General features: G+C 44.2%; 1 protein-coding gene across 5 annotated transcripts in view; it reads right to left on the bottom strand.

Annotated features, from left to right (window-relative positions):
• The window catches only part of SOBP (sine oculis binding protein homolog), a 161181-nt gene that overhangs the window by 10237 nt on the left and 134562 nt on the right, over positions 1–16382 (bottom strand). For 2 of the 5 annotated variants that reach the window (XR_002125804.1, XR_002125805.1), the window contains exons 6-7: positions 10271–12226; positions 8513–8568 (exon numbers count right to left, since the gene is read on the bottom strand). Coding sequence is in view for 2 of the 5 variants with exons in the window: in XM_019658996.1 (XP_019514541.1) it covers positions 10274–12226 (1953 nt within the window). In the remaining 3 variants the exon portion in view is untranslated. Of the gene's footprint in view, positions 1–7535; positions 7614–8512; positions 8569–10270; positions 12227–16382 lie in introns of all 5 variants that reach the window. The other 3 variants (XM_019658996.1, XM_019658997.1, XR_002125803.1) reach the window with 2 other exon arrangements.

Here is a 16382-nt window from a genome sequence, read left to right as displayed (position 1 = left end):
TGGCAGCCTTTGTAATGAGACAGTAGCTGCCAATATCCAGGGCACCTGTGATGTGCCACACTCCACATGTTTTACCTATCTCTCACAACACTGTTATTGTTACTCATGACCTAGAGACAGAAGTTCGAAGAGATTGAACCGCTTCCTCCCTCACCCAGTAAGCACCTCTGCTGGGATTTGAACCCAGGTTAGCCCAATTCCGCAGCAGATGTTCTTATCCACAAAACCACACTGCTGCCTTCCTTCACTACTGGGAGTCCACCTTTGCCACATGTGGAAACTTCATAAGATCCACAGCCTAGGAGTTACGAAATATAAAAGGACATCTCCAAAAGTTGCCAAACTCCCTTAACAGTACCTGCAGGCCTGGGGAGAGTCTGATTCTGATTCTGTGAAAATCTCTGAAGGTGTCTGAAGTAGAGCAAGCCAGCCAAGTCTTATGGCTGCTCTGCAGTCCAAGGATAGAGCTTTGGGCTTCACCATGGCAGCCACTGTCCCGTCTCCGTGTTCATCAGGGCAGCTAGGAGAGCTGCTGCTTGCCTCTATGCTCCACACCACAACCTGCACCTCATCCTCCCCAGCCGGCCTAAGGCTCAGACAGCTGGTCCGTCATACAGGGCGGAGCCCGTTGCCGTAGCAACTGGGGCCTAGCCAGCATCCCCCTTGACTGGACTTTGGAATGTTCTGTGGGTTGTGAGGTTTCCTTCCACGGTGTGTTTTGAAGCCTCTTTCGGCCTACTCTGGGCACAAAGAAGGGGATTCTTCCTCCCACTGCACTGCTACAGTGGCTTTATATACTTAAAACATACATGGAGCAGCCTCTGCCCCTCACACTGTAGCAATAACATCCTGCAATGTTTAGAATCAACCGCTGGTAATTAGCCTGTCATCAGAATGCAACAATCAGCTTTAGCAATGCCAGTCTTTCCCCTGCTTCCTTTCACTCTACCAACAGCTGCTAAAGTCATTTTCCTCAAACACAGAGTTCATCCCGTGACTCGAGGATGTGGTGATGTTGCCTAATGCAGAGCAAGTCCAAAACCTCCTGCTCCTCTCCCTTGGCCATACAAGCCCTTTGCTCCGGCCAAGTGAAGGGGACAGTCATCCCTAACGTGAGCCGCTCTTCTCTGCATCTATGGCCTTGGACATCCTATCGCATCCCTTATTTCTCTATTCTTGCCTGCCATCCACGTTCCTCCCCAGTTTTAGAACCTAACGCCGAATCACCCACTTTATGGAACTCTCTCAGGGTGACTCTGTTAGCTATTCCTCTCCTGGGATTCTTCTCATTCATTTGATCAACAAATACTGGCATGCCCACTCTGCCAGCCCCAGAGCTAGGTACCAGGTTGCAACAACGAGTGCACTGCCCCAGCCCCTGCCCTCGCTGGAGCCTACAGCTCATGGTGTCATATCAGTTTGCAGGCAGGTTCTGCGTGTTGTTGGTAAGACTGACCTTGGTGATTCCTCATCTCTCTCAGCAGCTTATTAGACCCTCAAAACCAGTTAAGGACTCTTGCCACTCCCTCTCCCAATTTTTTCCTTTTCTCTCTCCCTCCCTCCCTTCCTTTCTGGTATCTCTTAATGACAATGTCCCTGCATGAAGGCAGTGTAGATACTGTTAGTTAAAAATGGATATGTTGTATCCTCTAGGGAAATAAATGAAGACTATCTCTGGACCATAAATAAGTGAAAGGGACAGCCTCCCTTTGTTTGAGTATGTTTAGGAGTTTATTAAGTTTGTGGATTGTAATATATGAATTAAGTATAATTAAGAACTCTAAATATAGGATTTTTCAAAGAAGTCATTATTCCTGTGCATAGGTGACAGAGAGAGAGAGAGAGAGAGAGAGAGAGAGAGTACAGGTTGATCAAATGATCAGACAGTGATGGGTGCTGTCAAAATCAGAACTAGAACCCTAAACTGGTGGGTCCTTCTCTTCATTTGTAAAGTCATAATGTTTTTCCACCAAATTTTTTTCATAGTTTTTCAATTAGCATTTGGGATTCATGTACTCAAACCTTGGTGAATATGAAAATAGACATTAAGTCACATATTTATGATGCCATCCTACTAAATAAGAGGAGTAGATGGACCTGGATGTATTTTTGGTTTGGCAAATTGTAGAACTATTTTTTTCTCTCAAATGTTTGGGGTTTGGCTAAAACCAAAACTTATTTTGCCAAGCACTTTGGCCTTAATTTTTAAACCCATGTGTATTTTAAAAGAAATTCAATCTATATGTTTCTGACTCATTTACACTTAACTCATGAAAACGCTGTTTGGTAAGAGCTATTAGATGTCCAAGCAAGTTTATGAGCCTTTTTTTAGGCCCTCTTTCCCCGTTTCTTACCAGAAAGTTGTATTTTGCCAGCCATAAAAGAGCGTGAGCCTCAGAGGCCTGTGGTCAATTTGAAATGTATAACCTCCAAAGCATAAATGGATTTTGAGTTTGGAAAAAGTTTTTTTTTCCTCTCCTCTTTTTTCCTATTAAGTGCATAAAGAGGCTACCTATGATAAAGACAGGATCCTATGTCTTAGTTTCCAAGATGGCTGAGGCGAATAGTAGAGAATTCAATCTCACCGCCAATAAATTGTCCCTAAGACATTTTGGAGGAATAATAAGACACATGAAGTTCACATGGACACCGATTCAGATCCAACGCTCTAATGGAAAGCTTTACTAATTAGTCTTAGGATAAGAAAAAGAAGTAGGACTCAATACAATTCAAGTGGAAACTTTTACCTTTGGAGGACTAGGGGATTTTTTTTTTTTAATCACAGACAACCAGCTCTGTTGAACGACTTTTCATACATTTAAAAAAAAAAATAAGCTGAATCTGCTAAAACCAGCATTTGAATTAAAACCAGAAAAGCAGGAAGAGCGTGCATGTGTGCTGCAGTGACTTCACCCTGTATCTTCTATATATAGTGACGCTCAGACACCACTCAGTTAAAGTATTCTAGTGGGGAAAAGCTTTTGGATAAAGTACTTAAAAATGGCTTATAAATATTTAAAGTAGAAGCATCTAACAAATCATAATGACAAAGTTTTACATTTAACCACATGTGCTCCAAATATCTTGAAATTATTCTAAATATGGGTTTAAAATATCAAAAGGGCTTGTTGATGGGATGCAGGACTTTGCAGAGAAACTTAAACCTGATCATTTTTGCTCCCACAACACCCAATCTGCACAATTTTTAAAGTGTGTGTGTGTAGATCTCTTTAGAAAAAGATCGTGTTACCGTCTGAATTTCCAAAACAAGAGTTGAAGAATGAAATATAGGGTTTCCCCTTCTCTCACCAAATGCAGCTTAGCCACTTTGCTTCCAGATAATTTGTTATTGTAGGTTGGCTCAAATTTAAGACAGTAACATTTTAGAAACACTTGGAGAACTAAGCCAGCTGCAAGGAGGATATCATTACAAATTGAGACACATGTTGTATGGGAATACCATTCATTTTCAATACTGAAAACATGTCTGGCGAAGCAAGCCATGCAAATGAGGAAGAGATATACTTTTTAATTGCAGTTTTTGGATGTTAGGTCAATGTTTCATATCAAATGAGTCCATAAAGTGTGTTTCTCCCTTCTGTTCTTTAAATGCTATCGGTCACATTCTTACTTCCTTTTTTTACCGAAAACAAAACACAGCTTGCTAGCAAAGAAAGACAACAAACCAGAGGTTCAAAGGGGGAAATGATGAGACAACCATCCATGCAGGCAGATATCTGGATGGAGTGAGGCTGCGGAGCGCGGGATAGCTTTGATTAGTCACAGTCCCGACCTGTGGAAAGGCAGCTCTCATGTTCCCGTCTCCCTATTCTGAGTTGTGCATTTGGGCAACGTGGTAAAATTGCACAAGCGTGTTGTTGCTTATGGCCACAGCTCGGCCCTAGAAGTGCAGAGTTAAGAGATCTCAGGGGCAACTTGACTGGTTTCCGTATAAGAACGTTTACTACACTTGGGAGTTATTTTAAAGCACGAGAGACTCATTCCAAGTTTTTGTTGTTGCTGCCCTTTGCTTTTGCTCCATTTTCACTAGAATCTTTTAAATGACTCTTAAAATAATGTGTGTGTATGTGTGTGTCCCCTCCTTATTGATGGCCTCACGTTCTCAATCCTTACCCTCACCCTATTTTTTTCTCAAGCAGAATGCTGTGGAAATTCACAAATCTGGAGAACTCTTCGTGGTTAATTTTTAGAGCTGGCATCTGAGATGGCATTCAGTCCTTTTCTCTGAGAATGGGACCCTGTTCAATGATGCCAACGCTACATTGTTTATCTTTTAAAATTAATTTGTTTCTCTGAAGTGGATTCCTTTGATGCTTTTGAGGCATAAAAAAAGCTTACACATGCAGAATACATCGCCTTAGCATGCATCCACATAGGAAGTGTTGTGCATGTAAAACAGGAAATGATGAATACAAAATAATCTTCCCAGGACAGGGTGAAAGGGACATAGAATGGTCCGCCTCTGTCCCTTTGGCACAATCTCTTTGACAAGAGAGTTTGGCAAAGGCAGTGATGGGTGGAGGTAACTGTTCCACCACATGAGGTAAGTGTTCCATGCTGTAGTGTATTTTGGTCTTCAAACACCTCTGCCCCTATGCAATGCCTGCCTGCATGAACGTAGGTGTAAGTGATTGAACCACCATGCCCAGGCAGCCAGCCACTCAGCCAGCGAGGGAGAGATTCGTTAGAAATCAGACGGGAGCTTGTTTCCAATGCCCTTCTGGGCATTGGCTTGTTAACAGCTGGTTAAATGCTCCCCCCCATTCTACGCACACTCTCTCCAGGTGAAGCAGCATGCTGGGGAACCGGGGAGAATGAGGAATGCTCCCAAACACGGGCACCTCAATGCCCTGGTGTCGACTGAGCCGTCCACTTCTCCAACTTGAGCCATTCCACTCCCTTGGCCTCAACAACTAAAGGACAGTATGAACTTTGAAAGTCTAAGTGCTGGGAAAATACCTAGGCTGTTTCTTTTCTTGTTTTCCCTTTTCTTCTTTCACCATAGGCACTCACAGGGTACAGTAATTTGAAGAAAGGTCTATAACCTTTTGTGTATTGTCACCAAGGCACGCTTATAGGGGCTAGTGCTGCATTACGTAGCTGTATCAATGACTGGGTAACATCAGGTCCACAGCAAAAATTGTTAAAAATAAATTCTAAGTTTTAAGGGAAACTTGCAAGGAATTCAGCATCCTGAGAGTAACAAGAAAAACTCCAACTCTAATGTTACTTGGTGATAATATAAGGTAATCCTTCAGGGATGTAAGGCACAGTTTTTCTGAAGTCATTATCTATGGCCCTCTCCTCCCAAGAAAATGACTCTGTGCATAGGCACATAAAACTTTCCACTAAGTTCCAGAAGGAATTGCTACAGGCCATCCACGGACTATTCCCCAGAGCCAGGAGACCAGCTTTAGAGAGCAGCCGCATGGATCAGTAGGCCTGGAGATGAAGGCCATGTCTGGTGCTGCCCTGGACGACCTTGAGGGTGAATTCCTCTTTAAAGTTTGTGCACTAAGCACTTCTCTTGCCTCACCCTCATCCCAGCCATGCTGAAAGTGGAAGATTATGGCTCCATCTGAAAGAAAGAAATACCCAGTCACACATGTCATCTTCCTATCCCATCATAATCGCCTTGGGAAAATATCTAAAAGCCAGACGCTTGCACGTTAAAAACCCTCTTTCAATCCCCTTGTCATAATGGTTAAAATAGACCCAGCAGCAGTGAATGAGGTGCATCTAAGGCTGATCTTGACACTGTTTATTCCAGAAATCTCTCCTCTGAGTCTGAAATGATCACAGCAAGCAATCTCCCAGGTCGCCACCACTCGTGTGTGTAGATGATGCCGACCTGGTGGTTTCTCGCTGGCTCTCTGAATGACCCAGAGCTGGACAGCTGTCTGCATCCTGACAGAATCTAAACTTGAACATCAAGGATTACGTTCACAATGAACATTTCCAAATGTCAAGTACTGGAACATTAAAAATCTCAAGTCTGGCCTCGGCTCTGCACAACCCATTTATACTGATTTCCTCTTCTCACTGTCAATTTTTCTTCTTTTCCTTGCTTTAAAAGTAGGCACCCATAGAAGCATTTCAAATATATGGATGGACTTGAATTCCCAGGTAGCCTACTACTGTTTTAAACTTCTTAGCCAGAGAAACTAAACTGCCAAAGCTTACCTGTCACCTCCACCTTTTTGGCTTTCCTAAGGAGGCGAGCCCCCCACCCTCCTCTTGAAATAGTCCTTTCTGAGATTGTGGCTCCATGACCAGACTAATTATTAAACTCCAAACTCCAAGAAGCCAAAATTATCTGCCTCCTCCAGCTCTCCTGAAGAAAACTAAAAGTGGAAGGAACCCCTGTTGCTGAAGCTGGGGGAGCACGTTGGAACTGGGTCCAGGGAAAAGCATCCCATATTTTCTTTCCAGTTTTAGAAACACTTAAGAATTTTAGGAGCCACAAAGGTGGGAAGTTGTATGGACTTGTTTGCTCCTCGGGAATGGAAAAAGTGAGGGTGAAAGGGTTACTCATGATACACATTTTTTCCATTGATTATTTTACTTAAAGAGAATATGTCATTTCCCTGGAAAATTGAGGAGGGGGGATAATTTTCTTTTGAATATCTTCAAACATTTGCAAATGGTTACTCTGAACTCCCCAATGTACCATAAACAAGTGTAAACTGTAGAAATTCAGAAAATGTACAAATACAAACAGTTATCCCCAAGTTCCAAGGCAAAGACAGAGAAGGGAGTATTTCATTTATAAATGGAATTCTTTGTGGCTAGAATAGTTTGGGAAATGTTTATACATTGTTTTCCTTATTATTTGGGAGGATATTTTTTTCTAGCTTACAGAAGCTGCACAATTGATATGTGCAGTCTTAAAAGTTGAAGATTAATGGAAGTTTACAACCTTTAAAGTTTTTGACTAAGCTTAATTAGTTCCGCATCAAGGAAAATGTCTGCCCATTAAGATAATTTGTAATCATATCAACAAACAAGAATGCATGAAGTCAGGTAACCAGGAATAGAGTAACTTCAAAATGGAAAAAAAAACAAACCTGTAATTTGCCAAGAACTAGCAAATGATTACTTCTTTGAAGACAATTGTAGCTACCTGGATTATTGATGTCAAGATAAAGTATGCTCTGAATATAAATAAAATGATTTTAGAAGTAGTAATACAGTATGAGAATGGTGGCATAGTGAAAAGAATGAAGAACCCTGATTGAAGTTACTGACAGACTTTCCTATGGGAAATAATATAATGTCACCTACAGCGTACGGAGAAGTCACTCACCTGCACCTCACCCACCAACCTCAGCCCAGTTTTGTTTTTGGTTTTCAATACTTTCCCCTTTGGCTTTAACCTGTCACCAAACAGTGTTCATTGTCAGGGCACAAAAAGCCATGCAGTCCTTTATTTAACAGATGCATTTCCAATTTCCGCAACCACACAAATGGGCTGGGCTTCTGAAGGCAGAGAAGAAACACAGCACCCCACGTACACAGAAAATCAGGAAGGGTCAGAGAATGTGAGTGAATTACGGCAGGTTGAGACGGTGCTTCGAGGCGACATGGAACCACTGAGGGCAAGAGGAAATGTGATTTAGTGGCGGAGAGGCAGTGCTTCCCCCATCTTAAATCACTTGCCTTGTCACCCCACTGTAGCTGGCAAAGCCTGAGTGTCTCTGACTTTAGAGAAAAGCTGTAATTTCTTGGGAGACCCATCATAAAAAGAACTCTCTGATCTCAAGGGGCTATGGGCAATTTTATCATTGCATCTTCTGAAATTGGCTAAAGCCAGGTTAATATTTTTAATAACAACTCTGCTCTACACACAAGGCCCTCGCCTGATTCTTTATTCAGAAACATATATCATCCTAATAGCCATCATATATTTCATGCTTTTATGTTCTTTTGCCCCATGCTACTTATGGGCCAGTGCCACTATTCTTGACCTGGTCACTTCTCACTGCAGTAAGAGTAGTAAAATCTTTCACCTTCCCATTCTTCATGTCATTTGAATGAGTGATATTAGAATGTGTTTAAAATTACAATTCCCAATGCTTTCTGGGCTTTCTAAAGGCCATCCCTTTTTTGTCCCACATCTTTCCATTACTCACTGCTTTGTCAACCAGATGAAATTACTCTGGTGGGGAAATCAGGGGCATTTTCAATTGAGGTGACAATGAGAAGGCTAAGGCCATCTGTCTTCAAACAGTAGAACTTGTAAAAGCAAGAAGTCATGGTGAATTGATTTTTAGTATCCTGCTCTTACTGGCAAAGCCATCAATGGAGAAGGAAACCTCAAACTATGATGGCTGAGAATTCCTTCTTGCACCGTCCAACAAGCCCTCTCACTCTGGCTCTGTGCTTCCCAGGCAAACTCTGGCTATAAGTTAGCCAGATAACTTATAAATATAAATATGCTGGACTTAGAGACAGTGCTCTGGACACGCCACACCAATGTTCTGGTCCACACCTGTATTTCCCACTGTGGAGTAATGGGTTGGTATTCTAGGTCTGTTGTTGTTGCTGCTGAAAAAAAACACAAGAATTGAACACTGTCAAAAAAAAATTGAACACTGTCTAAACACTTAGAGAAGTTGGTAGGTAAGCTTGGGTTTTCTTTGGGAAATTCCCCCTGGACAACTGAGGTGGACAAAAAAATTTTATCAAGTAGGGTCATAAAGGGACCAATTAGCCAATCTCTTAGAGTGGTTTAAAGAAAGTATAGTTCTAGGGTCCGACAGCCTGGATTTGAATCTCGACTATGCTCACTAACTTGGTGATCTTGAGCAAGTTAGTCAATTTCTATGTCTTAAGTTTCCTCACCAGTAAAATGAAGACAATAATAATTGTCATATGGAACCGAATACAGATAAATGCCACGGAGAAACACTTAGAAGAGCGCCTTTGCATATAGACGTGAGCAAAGGTTCTTCCTATGAGGTCCACTTCTCCGCCCAGCCTTCCTTCCTCCCTGGGTTTACATCCCCAGTGACTGTAAATGACTCGAGGGCAGCACTGCATCACACTCACCTTTGTATTTCCCCAGCTCCTGGGAGGAGCTGTGCACAAGTTAGGTACTCAAACAGTGTTCCCGTCTCTTCCCTTCTTCTACGTAAAGAGTTGATAAACCTCAAGTGAAGCTAGCCTGTTTGCTGCTCTCTTGCATAAAGGGGACAGTTTGGGCTGTGGGTTCAGCAGGCCTGAGTTGAATACTGGTTCCCCCACTCACCAACTCTGATTTGGGCCACTTCTCCAAGCCTCATCCTCCTCCTTGGTAAGAAGATGCAGATGATGCCTATTCCAACAGGATGGGCAGGACGATCAAATGGCGCCACATCTAAGTATAGCGGGTATGTCACACATGCTAGCTCCCCTTCCCCTTACTGAAATTCTGGACGCATTATCAGTGGCTCACTTGGCATTGAGCAAGATTCCCCCATGGAGGTCAGAGATGTGCACTCTCACCCACTTCAGCAATGTGGCCCTTTTCCCTGTCCAAACCTCCCACTGTCAGCAAAGGTGAGCAACCCACCAGCTGAGCTGAGGAGCCCAACACCTGGGAGAAAACAAAGCTGGTCAGTGATGCTTGAGGCTTGCCCTGGGGAATGCTGATTGGTGACAAATGAAGGAGATCCCATGAACAGGAGCTAAGTGTCACTGCTCCAACACCCTGCCATGCAAAGAGGGCTTAGTGGCTGGGGTTCAGTTGGCATAAGCATGTGAGAAGGTTAATTTGTATTCTCATCTTGCAAATGGAATCCTGTGGTTATTGAGGGAATTTGGTGAGTTTGGACTTTCTGCTAATGAGTACAGTAGCTCCAGAAACTGGACCAGCCCACCTTTTACCACAGCCCAATAACCTCATGACTGAATATTTACCAACCCCCAAGTAATCTCTCCTTCCTTCCCACCTCTTCCTCTTCTCCAACAGGGTGAATTATAAAGATGAGCATAATAATAAAAGTGTAATTAAGGAGACAGTTTTTCAAGTCGGGCTCAAGACTGGACTTTACCATTAAGTGACCTTGGGCATGGCATTCATGTGCTGTGACTCAGTTTTCTCAGCTGTAAAATCGGAACGAGGTTGGATCAAAATACGCAAGGTGTACTGTGAAACACGTAAGGTAAAATCATGATTATCAATTCAACTCTCTCTTGGCCTCTGCCTTGTACGAAGTAAGGAGAGGCGCACGGGCTCGTGCGGAGAGCCCCCGGTGGACATACAAACCTTTTACTTATTCTGATTTCTAATTCGGAGGCACCTCCTTTTGAGCGGAGGCTCCAGGTCCTCGGGCCCGGCGCTGAGCATGGGCGAGGAGATGATGCACGGCGCCATGGCAGTCTTCTCCGCGGGTTTTGGCACAGGCTGGATCACGCAGCCCGTCTTGGGCAGCATCCGCAGAGCATACGCGTGGTCCTCATCTGCGGGGTTATTAAGGTTCGGGTCTGACTTGTCGCCCCCCGCCAGGGCCTCCTCCCCCATCAGCTTTTTGGCCGCCTCCCCGTCCAGGTGGCAGTTGGAAGCACAGTTGTTCTCCTTGACAGACTCCAGCTCGCTGACTGCGGGCTCCTCGGGCGACAGCAGCTTCTTGGGGGCCGCAGGCAGCGGCGGCGGCGGCGGGGGCTGCTCCGGCGGCGGCTCCGCGATCTTGGCGCCCTCGGTGACGGCGCCGCGCGTGCCGTTCACGATGACATTGCAGGCCGCGGCGGCCTCGGGGCCCGCGGGGGCGCCCGGGCCTGGGTCGCCGGCGGCTGGAGGGCTGCAGTGACCGTCCCTGCAGCCGCCGCAGGTCCTGCGTTCCGCGGCGCCCGGCTCGCGCTCCGCCTTCACGTGCGTGTGCAGCGCGCGATGGATCACGTTGTGCAGCCGGGCCCGGTGGCCCACCGTCAGGTCGATGACGCCGTCCTGCGGCCCCTGCAGCACGCCGGGGAAGCCGAGCTGGCCGCCCGCGCCCGGGGGGCTGCCGGCGCGCCGCGTCAGGTCCACCACCTCGCCCCGGCCGTGCTCCGCGGGCGCGGGCGCCGGCGCCAGGCTCAGCGCCTGGCCGGAGCAGCCCGGCGGCGAGTCCGCGGACTTGGAGGAGCCCTGCTTGGAGTCCCGGGGGGACAGGGAGTGTCCGCCTGGCTTGCCTCCTGCCGCCGAGGAGTCGCCAGGGGCGCTCGGAATGAAGTTCTCCCCGTTGCTGGAAAACCCGTTGGGGGGCTTGGAATCATTGACGTGAGGGATGGGGATGGGGATGGGGATGGGCACGGGCAGGGGCACGATCACGGGGTATGGCACGAGCAGGGTCGGGGGTGGCACCAGCGGGGCGAGCGACGGCAGCCCGAAATTCATCATCTGGGGCATGGGCATCGGGCCATTTGGCATCATGCTCACCGGTGGGAAGGGGAGACTCGGCAGGGGCGCGCCCGGGGGCGGCGGGGGAAGCAGGCCCGGGGGGTTCCCGGGCATGGTCGGGGTGCTCGGGGGGTGAATGTGGGGCGATAGCATGGGCCGGTGCATGGGACTGGAAGTGGGGCCCAGGTTCCTGGGGCCGCCTGGCGGTGGCCCGATGCCGGGGAGCATGGGGTTGGACAAGGGGCTGTTGGGGTTGGAGGCGTGGTGCGGCGGCCCACGAATGAAGGGTGGGCGGATCTGCTGCATGATCTGTTGTTCCATGAAGATGGGCAGCGGCACCGGGCCTCGGTTGGTCATCACCATTGGAGGGCTGCGAGGCGGGACGCCGAGGGGAGGGCCGATGCTAGCAGGTGGCTGGACTGAGACAGGAGGGATGTTTGCAGTCTCGCTGATAGACATGGACTTGGGCACTGGCGTGGGGATCTTAGTGACAGAGCAGTTGGCAGTGTCAGATGGAGAGACGGTGGTGGACACCGATGGGCCAGGGCCCTGGCTTTGGCCAGCTGCAGCCACCGGGGAGGGGGCCTTCCTCCGAGCATCTGTTAGAGGAATATTCCAAGAGTCTGGAGTGAGCAGCTGCACCCCGGTGCCTTCTGCTTTATTTTCCATGGGAGGGTGTAATGTGCTGCACAGCCCAGCTGGAAGATTGGCCTGTGTCTCTTTGTAGAAAATGTCCATTTTGTATTGATTGAGACATTTTGCACTGCAGAACTGAAGCCTTCTTTCCCCGTCCCCAAAATCCAGGTATTCTTTTGTGTGTCTTATGTGCTTACACCAGTCACATACCTACAACACAGCAATAAAAAGAAAAAGAGTAAGAGAAGCAGTTTCCTTTGGTAGATAAGAGTTTCATGCTTCACGTACAGGTTCTTTCAAATTTTATCACAATTTTTCAAACAGACTGAAGTGTTTCCTTCTAAAAGGAAGAATTCTTAAATGCTTGTAAAATGATTTCTCATTGGAAGCCAGAAGTGCTTTATAAATATTAACTCTTCAGAGCAGCAATTATCACCATCTCCTATTTTAAAAAAAGAAGAGGAAAAAGAAGAAGAAGAGGAAGGGGAAGAGGAAGAAGAAGAAGAAGAAATTGTGTTGTCCCCTTTAAGGTGGATCTGACAAAAAGGGATACACATAAATCTGCCCACACATTTTCACCTGTCAAAGAGGCTCATTGTAAATGCAAATTCTCCAGAAAGTTCAGTGGGCTTTGAAATATAACCCCTTAACATTTTCCTCATGCAGAGTCACTTTACACTATCGCCTGTGCTCAATAACACAGTCAGAAAGGGTGTGCTGTGTTAACCAATGACACAAGGCACTGAACATCATTATGTCTGCCTTCCAAGGGGAAATTTGGAATTAGTCATGAAGTCTGTGTGAGGCTTAGCTATTCCCAACCTGTGATGTTGCAGCACGCTAGAATTATTTTTTTGAGCTGTTTGCCCACTCTCTCTCAGTAGTCAGAATTTTTGGTGACATTTCTTGGCACACAGGCATATTTAACAACTTTCCAAACACCAGAGAACGTTTTCCAAAAGTTGTTATGGCTCCCCCCCACACACACACACACACTTCAAATCTACTCCTGGCAAAAGAAAGGCATCACCAAATTTATTTTAAAGTTGGGCTGCAGGACTCATTAAAGGCTGAGAGCTTTTCCCAATTGGAAATCACGAGACATCAAAGTTCAAAAAATAGTCATTCTCGGCTTCAGAGCCCATTACTTTGGAGAAATTATTGTGATTTCATTAACACATTAATTTTGCAACACCATCAGCTCTCACAGATGGTGAAGACATGATCTACAATTCAAATATGACTCTTGTTTGCACAAATGTCTTCCCTTCATATGGCATTTTAAACAAGAATTAATATGAGTAATCTTGCCATAGCTATAAACAGATAAACAGATGTCAAAATTTTCAATAGTTCTTTCAGTGCCTTACTTTTTTGACTGAATGTTACACACACAATCTTTTTTCTTATCATTCTTTTCTTTTTCTTTTTTTGGGGGAGGGGAGGGGGTCACTTCTTTAGCACTCAGCCCATTCAGCAGCACAGGAAGAATTCTGAGATGCCTTGCAATGGTGAGTCCATTGAATCTGAATCTCTCCTCACTAAAGCGCTGGTTTCAATATTGCTCTAAATAGAACCCTGATTTTGTTGAGGAGGGCGTCGTCTGTTGTTCCCTTGTTGGGGCATGTTTTTTTTTTAAACGATGGTAAACAGCATTAAAAGAGGATGAATTTTAATAATGATTGGTCACATTAACAATGCAAAAACAACATATGCTGGGCATTTGATTACTCATCTCATTTAACTCTCAGCTTTCCTTGATTGTAAACAGTGGTGGCACTCGAGTGTGCGGTTATGGGTGCACACATTCATGACAGATGTGGGTCTGAAAGTATAAATTCACTCTTTCCTTCTCACTTTTTTATTTCACTGATACTGGCAGGTAATGTACTTGATGGTATGAGATTGAATAAGAAATACTTATTGGCACACAGTTTTTTGCTTGGTCTCATATCGAATTCCTCTTTCAAAATACTTGTTGCCAAAAAAATAATTTCAATGCTAATATACTCCTGTGTTTCACTACAGTGTTTCAGGTTTCTCCAGAATTAAGGGAACTTTTAAAAAAAATCATAGTTGAGATGTCTAGTTTACAAACAAGTACAGAACTGCCTCTGATGAGAAGAGACACACAGAATCCGTCAGACCCTCAAAATTTTCATCTAAAGATTATATAAACTAGTAGTGAAAACTTGATACATGTAAGTTATATTATTTTTAAGATCTGATCATTTTTATAAAGTTAATATACCAGGATGTGACATTTAAATTCCAATAGGAAATAAAGCCATCTGATTCTGTTTCAGTATTAGGCATGTATAGAAAGCCTGAAATGTAAGTTTATAAGCTTGAGGTGAAGGATCAAATATAGTTTCTTTAATGAACAAAAAAACCCAAACACCACTATCAATGAATTAAATCAATTAAAATAGTATACCAAAATGTCTGGCATATTTCCTTTGGATCTTCTTTTTTAACCATAAGGGAAAAGAGTTTTCTGAAATCCCTAATTGGTTTTTAAATTACCAGATTGAATTATTTGCCTCCAGAGGATTCCTCTGTTTCCTTAAGCTAAATATTTTCCACTGGAGTCACAAAAAATAATCTAAATATAACTTAAATGTTCTCCTGTCACTTCCTTCACTTTCAATAGTTCACTGATGAATAAGGAATGTTCACAGATTGATCCCAATTATCAAATGAGAATTCTCCACCGTATTCTATTTCCACATAAAAAGAATTACAGACATCAAAGTTCAAAGCAAAATTCTATTTCATCAAACTTGCCAGTTAAAGGAAAGCCTAGTACTTAGCTACTTGATTTTTTTGCAACATCCCCAAGTGTTTAGGTGATAGTGTGACAGTTTGTGACTACCTTGTTTTGGGTAATATGAGTGTGAATGTGTGTGTATCCTTGCCTTCTTACATTTCAATTCAGAACACTGATCTAAAAATACAGAAAAGCAATCTTTCTGAGGAAGCAAAAAATTATTAGAGAAAAAAAATTGTCACTTAAGAAATAATGAATCAAGTCTGTCTTACAGGACATATCATTTACGATGAGGGCAATGAATTTATGGCACAAATGGCTATATCATGTGAGGCAATAAAACGCAGTACCATCATTCATTCGACATCTAACTAACGACACACTTCTAGTAATTAAAGATTTCATCATAAGAGCCTGAGCTGATCACTTAAGATGTAGTAGTTAGGTGAAAATACATACTGGAGATCTCTCCCTTTAATAAAATGACATTTACACATCCATGAAATACACAGCATGTGTCTCATAAACGATGGCTTTTCTGAACTGTGGTATTATGAAGTATCCTTCCCTTCTTTTTCCAGACTGCTTTTTTTTTTTTAACTTCATGAGGCATTATTTTTTCCTTATTATGCCAAGAAGTACCAAAGTCCCTTCAGATATTTTAAGAGATAAAGATTAAAGAGTGCAGAGCTCAACTTGCTGGGCTCTGGGATGATCTCCCCAAAGTCCAGCCCAGTTTTGTTTCTGTTGGAATCGGGCCCCTTTGGTTCCCCTTCTCTCCCTAACAGGTCCCAGATTGGACTGAGCTGAAGCTGACGCTGTTTAACAATGGCAATCTAGGGACCGAACAATCAGCTCATGCAACGCCACTGAGCGAGACAGCTGAAATGCTTCGTATCACAAATACATAATGTATCACCAGGACGACAAAAAGATCACGAAGCAGATAAACAAATGCGTATTCCATTCAACCCTATAACAGCAGTCCCCAAAAAGATTAAATTCACCTTCCTGGGATGTGTCCAATTCTAAACAACAGAATGAACATTTCCTTTAGTCCATTTAGACTATTTATATTTTGGTGGCTGGCTGCCAGGGTAGTACTTATAAGCTCAGTGGCCTGATAGATTCACTCCTTTCCTGTGAAATAAATGTGTGGCAACCTACACCGCGGAACTGCTCAAAAGACACTGCCTCAGCAGAAATATCACTTGCTCTTGATATAAGAAAACTGAAAGGCAGGACTTCTGGTTCCTATAACGCTTTCCATCTTGTATTACCCCTGGAAAGAAAGAAAGCTATTCATGTTGGCAACTGAGCCTTATTTTTATATAAACGTCCAAAGTCAAAGCCAAAGTATGCCATGAGGTTACCCACACGGGCACAATATATAAATTCTGCTGGGCTTAAGGGAAGATTCCAGCGAATGGGGGAGGGGGATAGGGCTCCTAATTAACACATTAATCCCCTGTCAGCTGTGGGAGTGAAGTTCATCCTTTAATGGAACCCACCACTGCTTTCTGAGTAGTAATTGGCATCAGGCAATATTTAATTAAGAAACCCTTTTGCTGAAATCTTTCTTATCTGGGTAAAGAC

The sequence above is a fragment of the Hipposideros armiger genome, unplaced genomic scaffold (genome assembly GCF_001890085.2).
Source record: "Hipposideros armiger isolate ML-2016 unplaced genomic scaffold, ASM189008v1 scaffold_292, whole genome shotgun sequence".
NCBI lineage: Eukaryota > Metazoa > Chordata > Mammalia > Chiroptera > Hipposideridae > Hipposideros > Hipposideros armiger.
Note: the sequence above shows the minus strand (reverse complement) of the source record. Positions and strands in the feature narration are given on the sequence as shown.